The 9,761-nt window shown below is 45.2% G+C and overlaps 1 protein-coding gene across 1 annotated transcript; it reads left to right on the forward strand.

Annotated features, from left to right (window-relative positions):
- The first annotated feature begins 87 nt into the window (after positions 1-87).
- Positions 88-9,754, forward strand: ncstn (nicastrin). Its single transcript, XM_084480672.1, has 17 exons — positions 88-153; positions 848-949; positions 1,499-1,622; positions 1,857-1,978; positions 2,547-2,692; positions 3,247-3,394; positions 3,814-3,926; positions 4,544-4,696; positions 5,060-5,164; positions 5,358-5,435; positions 5,734-5,903; positions 6,071-6,173; positions 6,703-6,801; positions 7,020-7,107; positions 7,411-7,574; positions 7,947-8,159; positions 8,650-9,754. The coding sequence occupies exons 1-17, from the start codon at positions 96-98 to the stop codon at positions 8,770-8,772; spliced, it is 2,109 nt and encodes a 702-aa protein (XP_084336798.1). The 5' UTR covers positions 88-95; the 3' UTR covers positions 8,773-9,754.
- Positions 9,755-9,761: the final 7 nt, after the last annotated feature.

Here is a 9,761-nt window from a genome sequence, read left to right on the forward strand (position 1 = left end):
AGAAATGTATTACTTTTCCAAGCGGAACCAAAGTCGTTACCCGGACGATTCTCACGTCAACACTTCCTGTTTTTTTTGTTTCACAAACCAGGAAGATGGATTTGATATCAACCAAATGGATTATACATTTGTTACTTTGTTGTCTTTTTCATGGTAAGTAATTATCGGGTTGTGTTGAACGAACTGTGCTGTTCTTGTCTCCTCCCCCCTGTTTACACGATATGTTTGAGTTTTAACCGGTAGGGTTTATTAACACTAGCTGCTTGGGGAGCTAACGAAAACTTGCCTATATGCTACATTTCCCAATGATTTCTCTTGTTTTCACTTTTACATCACGTAAAGAGTGTATTAGAAGTTAGTTGTCGTATAATAATGCTAAATGTGATCAATCGCCGGACTGGGCTTTATTACTAAATGATCGTTCACTGATTTCATGGACTTTCTTTTGTTGGTCATCTTCACCTCACCAAGGAGCCTATCCCACACACTCAAAGCGCCTTCAGCACAATCCCGCATCCGCGTGATTCCTCTGTAGAGGCCCTCATGAACTATGCATTAGAGATATCAACCATTTAACCCATGAAATACGATGACAAATGTTGTACTAGAGGAACACCCCTACACATACTATACTTTGCATTGATATGGATTCCTTCTCTCCGATTTAAAATGGCATTGGCTAACAATAACTCTAATGGATACTTTTTAAATGGCATTGGTCTACACCAACTTAATTGGATACATTGAAATTCACGGAAACATTGAAAGATTCATTTCTTTAACCATTGTTTGGTATAATGTTGCCTGATTCAAACTAGTATTTGCGTTACACATTTGTCCTCTCCAGGTGTGAGCTGTAATTCGGTTGAACAGAAAATCTACATCGACCTCAACGACACTGTGCCATGTGTCAGGTTGCTCAATGCGACGCATCAAATAGGCTGCCAGTGTAAGTAAAATAACAATCCAATCACGCACACGTCAACTGACTCCCCACTCCCTCCCCTACATCAGATGTTTGATGGTCATGTGATACGGAAAGCTGGAGTCTCTATTGCACCCAATCAAGTAACCCGGTCAGCCTTTACTTTAAGATAGAAGACTGATAGCGCTGGTGTACATGTAGTACTGCTTTATGCTGTGTCACCGATGTAGTGTACATTTGTATGACTATGCATCTCGGGACCCCACTGTAAAACCTTGAAACCCTTTTCCTTCAACAGACTTCTGTTTATTGAGATTTTGTATCACCTTTCCTATCTGGAGAACATTCTGTCTCTCTTGTTTCCTGTCTAGTCTTCCACAGTTGCAAGCACAGATAATGGTATCACACATAGGAAATATTGCCCTGGATTAATTAAAGAAGAAAAAGCAACAATGTTGTATCATCTTCTTGCGTATGATTTAATCACACAAAATCAGGGCGTGGGTAAATTTTTTCAAAGTAAGAAGACACTTGGTTACACAACAGGTTTTTAATCACAGTTTGTGTTGGCAGCCTCCCTGGCCGGGGATGTCGGGGTGATCCACTTTTTGGAGTCTGAGCAGAATTTAGAATGGGTCCTGACCACTGGAAACAGTCCTCCATATATGGTCATCCTGGAATCTCACCTGTTCAACAGGTACGGTTGCTGTTTGTATAGCCATATACAATTCCTATATTAACCACATTTTATCTGGGGTATTTTGTACCAACCTCTGCCCACTGCTTCTCCAGTTATATTCTTACATAACAAATCACAAATAAGCACTTGGTCTCTTTCTTAACTTCTGTTACATTGTATCCAAAAACTACAGCTCCAGGTTTTTTTGATTTTTCTTGTGTTTCCATGGTTCCCCCACCACAACCCTTGCAGGGATGTCATGATGAAGCTGAAAAACGGCTCCAGTCGCATTGCGGGCGTTGCCGTGATAAAGCCCAGCTCGAGTCCCGTTGAGGGCTTCTCTCCACACACCACCTGCCCCAATGAGAACACAGGTGGGCTACACCAACACGGAGCCTCCGGTTCCACATATAATGACTTAAATGACCTCCGTGGACATATGCTATGAACTTTATTGTTAGGGTTTGAATTTTGACTTGATACTGGAGTTTTTTTGCAGGTGACCCTCAATGCAGCTTATTGATTAGTGATATGCATGCATTATTTAACAGATAACAGATGGTTTATGCAATATCAGCTTTTTCATCCACCAAATTGTTATCTGGTAAGATGTTAAGAGCTGAATAATTGAAGAGAAGCTGTTGCTATTCTAATTACTCTTAGTGAATTGGACTTCAATATTAAATAGTGATAGTCAGCCACAGAGACACTACACACCGGAGACATTACTCCCAGCAATGCATCATGGGTAGGGCAACAAGCTCAACATGTCCAGAATCATTTCCCTTGTTCTCAGTGGCTGGGGGGGAAATAATTCCTCAAACCTTATGCTGCATATGGTTGTGTGTTAAAGATCACCCAGCTAGCTACATACATCACCATGCCCAGATGCGAACCCCTTGCTATCTCTGATGTCCATCTTACTGGCTCTGCCTCCCGCAGGTCTCTACTCTGAGAGCTATGACTCCACCCTGGCTCACTGCAACACCACTATGTGGAACCCAAGGGGGAACGGTCTGTCCTACGAGGAGTTTAACTTCCCCATCTTCTCCCTGAAGGACGACAACGGCACTGAGGTCATACGACAGGTAAGGCATGACTGGTTCGCTGATTGGTTGAGCATGCAACAGTTTCAACGTTGAACTGTGACTCCGAGTCCAAATTAGGTTATTCCTGTGAGGCTGGTAAGAGTACGTCACAATGTCACGTTGCAATGAGCGCCTCCATTTTGAAGACATAGGAGCTTCGAGATGTTGGTTTTCATGGCAGTAGAAATGTTTTTTTTGGTTATTGTTAATCAGTCAATTAATGTTTTGAATATAGTTAAATATTTAAATGATTCATTTGGTATTATGGGGAGAGTTGTGGTGTTTTAAACCGGCCACAGCGTTTCTCATATGTTGGTAAAACAAATTGTAGGATTTTACCATACTACGGTCCAATATGGCGGAGTATCGCCTACCAAATAAAATGACGATGTGCAAAGCCCTTCGTGTGTGTGTGTGTGTGTGTGTGTGTGTGTGTGTGTGTGTGTGTGTGTGTGTGTGTGTGTGTGTGTGTGTGTGTGTGTGTGTGTGTGTGTGTGTGTGTGTGTGTGTGTGTGTGTGTGTATAATATGTTGTATGCATGCATGTATTCCCAGTGCTATATGGACCACAACCTGGCGGTGAATGGCAGCATGCCCGGCTACCCACTGTGTGCCATGCAGCTCTCCTCCCACATGCACGCCGTCACAGACACGGTCACCTGCATGCGGCGCAGCGACAGCAGCGCGTTCAGCCTCAACCCGGGTATACCTCCCCTTTTTTACAACCTTTCATATGTCGAGATCCGTGATCCAGACTTAAAGCTGGGGTAGGACATTTGGAGGCTCCTGCTAGACTGAGCCAGATTTTGAAAGTATCCAAAAAAAAAAAAAAAATAATAACTATATTTCAGTGTATCTGTCATGAATAAAATGATAAAAATAAAAAAAATACATCATGCCGGAAACAAAACACACTCCGCTGCGCAATGCGCTTCAGCCCTGCCTGCGATGTTCCAGTGGTCATTGATTGACACTAAAATAAATAGCCTACCGTAGCTTAAAGGATACCATGCCAGTTAAATCCTTTGATCTTTGACCTTCGCGTCACATACAACATGTATTTAAGTGTTATCATTTATTTTCCTCATCACGGCTGCTTATCGTTTGTCTCCCTGATTTCAGAGGTGGTGTGCGACCCACTGGGGAACAACAATGTGTGGGGCTCCACCAAGAGCCTGAACAACTCTGCCAACGGGCACAACGAGAACGAGACCGTCGTCATCGCCGCGGCCAGGGTGAGTACTGTCCCCTCCCTGCTGATATTTCAGCCTTCCTTTTGCTGTAGCACACTATAACTGCATTAATGCTGTGACGCTAACCGTGCTAGGCATCAGCGATATTCCACATTCCATGTGCATCCAGAAACAAGCAAGTCGGCACTCACTCAAAGCCTCGGAACTCAAGATCTCAAATGAGAAAGTAAATTCTATCCTCTAAATGAGGCGTTCAGATCGGAGTGCGATAGGTTGTGTGGCAGCAGAATTAAAACGAAGCCCCAGCCGTTGGATTAGCTGCATTCCTTTGTGCATGTTACCCAGCCAATGTTGGATTTATGTTGCCGTCAAATAGGCTGCAACAAGTTAAACCTACATGCTTAACTGAGATATGATCTCTCCTCCCTTCCCTGCCTCTCCTTACCTCCAAACCACTCTCTCCCATCGTTTTTAATCTCTCGTCTTCTCTGGCTCTCTCTCTTCCGCATCTTCTCCACCCTCTTCCTCTTATTCTATGTCTCTCCCTTCCCCTTTGCTCTTCTCCTCCGTCTCCTCTGATCCCCTGTCCGCTTGTCCCTTTCTCCCCCCCCATCCTGGTGCTCCTCTCCTGGGCTGGATGTGTGGCGTGGCGTGGGCAGCTGGACAGCCGGGCGTTCTTCCACGGCATCAGCCTGGGAGCGGAGAGTGGCGCGTCCGGCTTCATCACGCTGCTGGCCGCCGCCGGCGCCCTCGCCAACGTCACCCGGGAGGCCCCCCCGCCTCGCACCATCCTCTACACCTTCTTCCAGGGGGTAAGTGGGGACTGTGCGCTCTCCTGGCCCGCTGGCCTCTGTCCCACATGGACATGGACCAACACACAGGCAGCACACTCACTCAATGCCAGTCAATCCACTCCCAGCTCAATCAATGACCACTGCAACACCGCAGGCAGAGCTGAAGCGCATTGCGCAGAGGAGTGTGTTTTTTTTTCCGCCAGTTTGTTTCTCCTCTATCTAATGCTGTAGACCATCCATGGAGTATTGCAACAACACAAATTCTATGCAAAATGAAGAATCTTGCTTTAAGTCCCAGCACGGTCGTCAAGCTATTTTGTTGAAAGTCCCTTAACGCCACACAATAAATTGTATGTAACCTTTTTCTGCTTCCATCGGCAGGAATCCTTTGACTACATCGGCAGCTCGCGGTTGGTGTACGACATGGAGGGAGATAGATTTCCCATTGACCTGGACAACATTCACTCTCTTGTGGAGATTGGACAGGTATTCCTTACTAGCTTTTGTTTGTATGTTGTGGTCTTTTGGTCATGCTGTGTTACGGTATCTCATAATGGTATCTGTGTTAATATCCTATGGAGTTTAGTCCTAGCAACGAATTCAATAGACAGATGTGGATGTTTGTTCTGGGATAATGCGGTGGAGAGGTGTTGATATAGGTGGTTTCCTGCATTCACAGGTGGGCCTTCATGAAAGCGAAGGCTTGTGGGTCCATTCTGACCCTGTCTCCCGGCGGAACAACAGTATTGACGCAGAGGTCTGTAGCTATGCTCTATCAAAGCGTTTCTTTCCCTTTTGCTGTTTGATATTTATTCTGTATGCTTCCCTCACCCACAAAACCCCTGTCAGGGAAAACGTAGAAACTACCAGAGCCTTCAAATGGTTCAGGTCATTTCTTGACACTGGTTGCTGAATAATATGTGCCACAAAGTCAAAGGGAGGAATGCGTCTTGCTAGGATGAGCCTGCAACATCATCGAAGCACTGTATAGCTAATTGCAGTTGTTTTCTGAAATATAGATTACTTTGTATAATATTGCCAAATAACTGTTTCAGGTGAAGAACCTCACTGACATCTTCAGGTCGGTCGCCACCAGCCTAAACATCTTATTGGGTGAGCCTGATGTCTCTCAGCCACTTCCTCCTGCCTCTTTCCAACGCTTCCTTCGAGCTCAGCCAATCCCTGGCGTCGTCCTCACCGATCACCGCACTAGCTTCACAAATAGGTGACTACAATGACATTTGGTCACATTGATGGCATGTAAACAAAAAACATCATAACCTTATACAACCTGGAAATGGATATTGAATGATTAACACTGATTATACAAATAAACTCGTGCCTGTGACATTGACCTCCATGTTCGATTTTCATTATCCTTTATCTGGCCAGCTTCTTCGAGAGCATGTACGATAACGCAGAGTACCTCAACCTGACGTTCCCAGCTGGCCTGACTCCAGAGGAGCAGTTTAACCATGTCACAGACACCGCTAAGGTACGGTTTTACACCTTTCCACTGAATAAAATGGTATTCAAGGAACAATGCAACCCTACCATTTTGCACATGAATGCCAAAGCTCTGCCGTCTCATCGTAAAACAAGGGGGCTCTCTGGTGGATGGTCACAAAGCATGGCAAAGCGTTCTGTAGCTAAATGATTACAAGGCTGTTCAGAAATTACACATTAAAAGCTATTCAATATTTTGTGAGATAAGAGCCCGTCCCTTTTTTGAGGTGGGCTTAGCTCGGGATGTAGAGCGGGTTAGTCTAGTAACTGGAAGGTTGCTAGTTCAATCCCCAGCTCCTCCTTGGTGTCGAGGTGTCCCTGAGCAAGACACCTCACCCTAATTGCTCCTGACGAGCTGGCTGCCACCCTGCGTGGTCGACCCTAAATGTAAAATGTAGTCGTTTTCGCAGCCTACAGGCCGACCATCCCCGGCTGGGCCGTTTCTATGGTATATGCTGTGGTTTGCTGATTGTTTCCCCCCCCCCCCCCCCCCCCCCGTTAAACAATGTCTCCATCAGGGTCTGGCCAAGGTTGCCACCCTGGCGGCCCGCACCCTCTACAAGCAGGCGGGCGGCGCCGAAGAGAGGCTGGCCAGCATCAACGCAGACGAGCTGACGGTAAGGACAGGGGACCTACAACACTCTAGGCGTTTTGATGCTGCAGCAGGGGGTTAAAGAGTCGATGGGTAGGGTTTGAGAGTGTTGGAGTAAGAGAGGTAGGTGTGTGTGTGTGTGTGTGTGTGTGTGTGTGTGTGTGTGTGTGTGTGTGTGTGTGTGTGTGTGTGTGAGATGAGGGATAACATTTGAAACACCTCTGTCTGTCGTCTGTATCACAGGTAGCTCACATGCTCTATGGATTCCTGATCCAGACCAAAAATCCCTGGTTCGAGGCCATAATTAGCCCTGAAGAACAGCCAGTACTGCGTGAGTTGGGATGTTTGAATAAAGACAGTGCCATCATGTTTAAGGGAATAATGTGATCTATAAACAACACCCTGTTGTTCCTGTTCACAACCATCATCTTTTGAGCGATGAGCAGATTGAAGCTTAAGCTGGGTTAACCTCAGTTGTTGATGAAATAGCAACACTCAGTATTTCTGTTACGTGTGTGTTTGTGTCATTGGTGCCAGGACGTCGTTAAAAACAAACTTGCAGTCTTTCCTGTAGCAAGAAAAGAGATCTCTATTGATTTATTTTCTATCTTTGTCTTCCTTTTTCCTTTTGTAGGAGCTGCTCCACCAGAGTACTATGTGGGGGTGAACTTCAACAGCACCTTCTCCACCAAACTGGTGCGCTACGTGTTGGCCAACCTCACAGGGACGGCCGTCAACATCAGCAGGGAGAACTGCACCAATAACAGCGAGTTCGCCGACGCCGCAGACAGCACAGACGTAAGGAGAGCCACGCCGTTCCTTCAGAAAAGGGTTTGATGTCATAGAAACCAGCTTAGTACAGGGTTTATTTTCTTCTGGCTCTTGAATGCCTTTATCTTGTTTTACGGTGGCAGCCATATTCGATTAAAAAAAGATAACGTAACGTAATGTAGCATTATAAAACAGTTATTTATTGACTGGAGGTTGTGTTTATATTGTGTCTTAAGAAAAGGTATATGAGATGAAATGTGTAGAATCCTGTGCTTATATGTAAAGTTGCATGCACCGCAGTATAACAACGTCCAACTTCTTCTAAAGACAATGAAAGTGAAAACATTTGCAGTTGTTGGTCAACCACTCCCGTTTTGTCCCACCCCACCTCCCCCCCAGATGAACTCGTACCTCTGGGTGCGGGGCGTCATCCCTCCGAACGGCACGGAGCCGGAGGGGTCCTGCGTGCGCTCCACGACGCGACTCACCCGGGCCGAGTCCCCGGCCTTCCTGCTCGGAGAGTACAACTCCTCCAAATACTCGACGTGGAGCGAGTCGCGCTGGAAGTCCATCAGCGCACGCATCTTCCTGGTGGCCGGTCATGACCTGGAGGTAGGCCATGGCCTTAGTAGTTGTTTGGTCCCACTCTCTCCCATAATTGACTCACAATAGGAACCAGGTGGAGCCTGCTCAGGTTGACAGAATTGCAGTTGTTTTTTTTAATTGCTTCACTCGGTTTTGAGAGCTTTCCGATCATAACTAATTGCATTAGTTGCATTAATCATTTGAGTTACACTCAGCTCGGGCTGCCTCATGAACTGTTGGTTCATGACTATAGTGTTTCATGACTAAACGGGTTTACTTGACTATAGTGCCTCATGATATTGGGATAACAGTCATTTGAAACAAAAGTGGCATACTGCGCTAGTGCTGTTTTGTTGATAATTAAAAAAATAATAAAGGCAAAAAGGAATAATCGTTTTACTTCGCAAATGGGAAAAGTGGGGTTTGCCATCGATATTTGAACAACTATATCACAACTACAGATGTACAAAAGATCTGCAGAACCAAGCTTCCAACTCCGCCCTGTATGTGCTCCTAGATGCTGACCCTGGGTGTGGGCGTGGGCATACTGCTCATCTCTCTCCTGCTCACCTTCTTCATCAACGCCAAGGCCGACTTCCTGTTCAGCTCCGGCCGTGAGCCAGCCAATGCCACCTACTAAAAGCTCCGCCCCTGCCCGCTCCAACACCTCGTTGGGTGGGGCGAGATGGAACTCAACCCCACAACCACTTGGTGCGACCACCATTACTACTGCTTGCACGTCGCTCCCTAAAACCCAACCTTGTTTTGATTCGTTTTTTTTGCTTCGTGTTGTTTTTTTTCCTTTTATTTATTTTAAAATCCCACAAGAAATTGGTACACGGAGAAGTCGATGGAGGGGTTTTTTTTAGACTAAGATTCAGCACACTGACTCACTCAGTTGAACTGGGACGTTATGACCGTGACATTGATACTGGATCGCATTGGATAGGCCGGGATGCATTTGATCTCATCAGAATATAACAACCTACTGGTGTAACATCTGGCGGACATGCTCCTGTCATTGATCCCGTTCCCTAAGTTTTTATTTTTCACGTTTTGTATTTCAATACGTGTGTGTGTGTGTGTGTGTGTGTGTGTGTGTGTGTGTGTGTGTGTGTGTGTGTGTGTGTGTGTGTGTGTGTGTGTGTGTGTGTGTGTGTGTGTGTGTGTGTGTGTGTGTGTGTGTGTGACAGAGCATTAGTGATCTGTATAAGTGGGTGTGTTTGTGTGTGTGATTAAGATGCTCAAATAAACAAATGTAAAAATGTGGATTTGGTTGAAAACGTAATTGTCGCACCTGAATAAGAAATTAAGACTTTTTTTAGCATTTTAAAATGAATCATTCCGAAGTCCCAATATAAAAATGATAGATGTGCTCTTTTTTTCTGTTTCTTTGCATTCATCTTCAATTTCAAGAGATTAAATGTACAAATGTGTTGGGATCCTAACATTCAAATGTGTTGTCTTTGGTTAAGCAATTTTTGGAATGTTTCTATAATTGATATAAATACTTAAAAAATCGAGATGCCATTTAGAAAGTATTCAGGATGTTTCAAATGAATCAGACCCAATGTTTATGATGATTTATGCCTTTAGGCTTGACAATAAAGCGAATGAATGGGTTTTGAG

The sequence above is a fragment of the Micromesistius poutassou genome (genome assembly GCF_964030765.1).
Source record: "Micromesistius poutassou genome assembly, chromosome: 16".
Taxonomy (NCBI): Eukaryota; Metazoa; Chordata; class Actinopteri; order Gadiformes; family Gadidae; genus Micromesistius; species Micromesistius poutassou.

Excerpts from the sequence above, each read along its gene's own strand:
- ncstn (XM_084480672.1), top strand. The coding sequence starts at position 96 with ATGGATTTGATATCAACCAAATGGATTATACATTTGTTACTTTGTTGT. Across the intron at positions 950-1,498 it reads GCATCAAATAGGCTGCCAGT|CCTCCCTGGCCGGGGATGTC; the intron begins GTAAGTAAAATA and ends TTGTGTTGGCAG. Across the intron at positions 4,697-5,059 it reads TCTACACCTTCTTCCAGGGG|GAATCCTTTGACTACATCGG; the intron begins GTAAGTGGGGAC and ends TTCCATCGGCAG.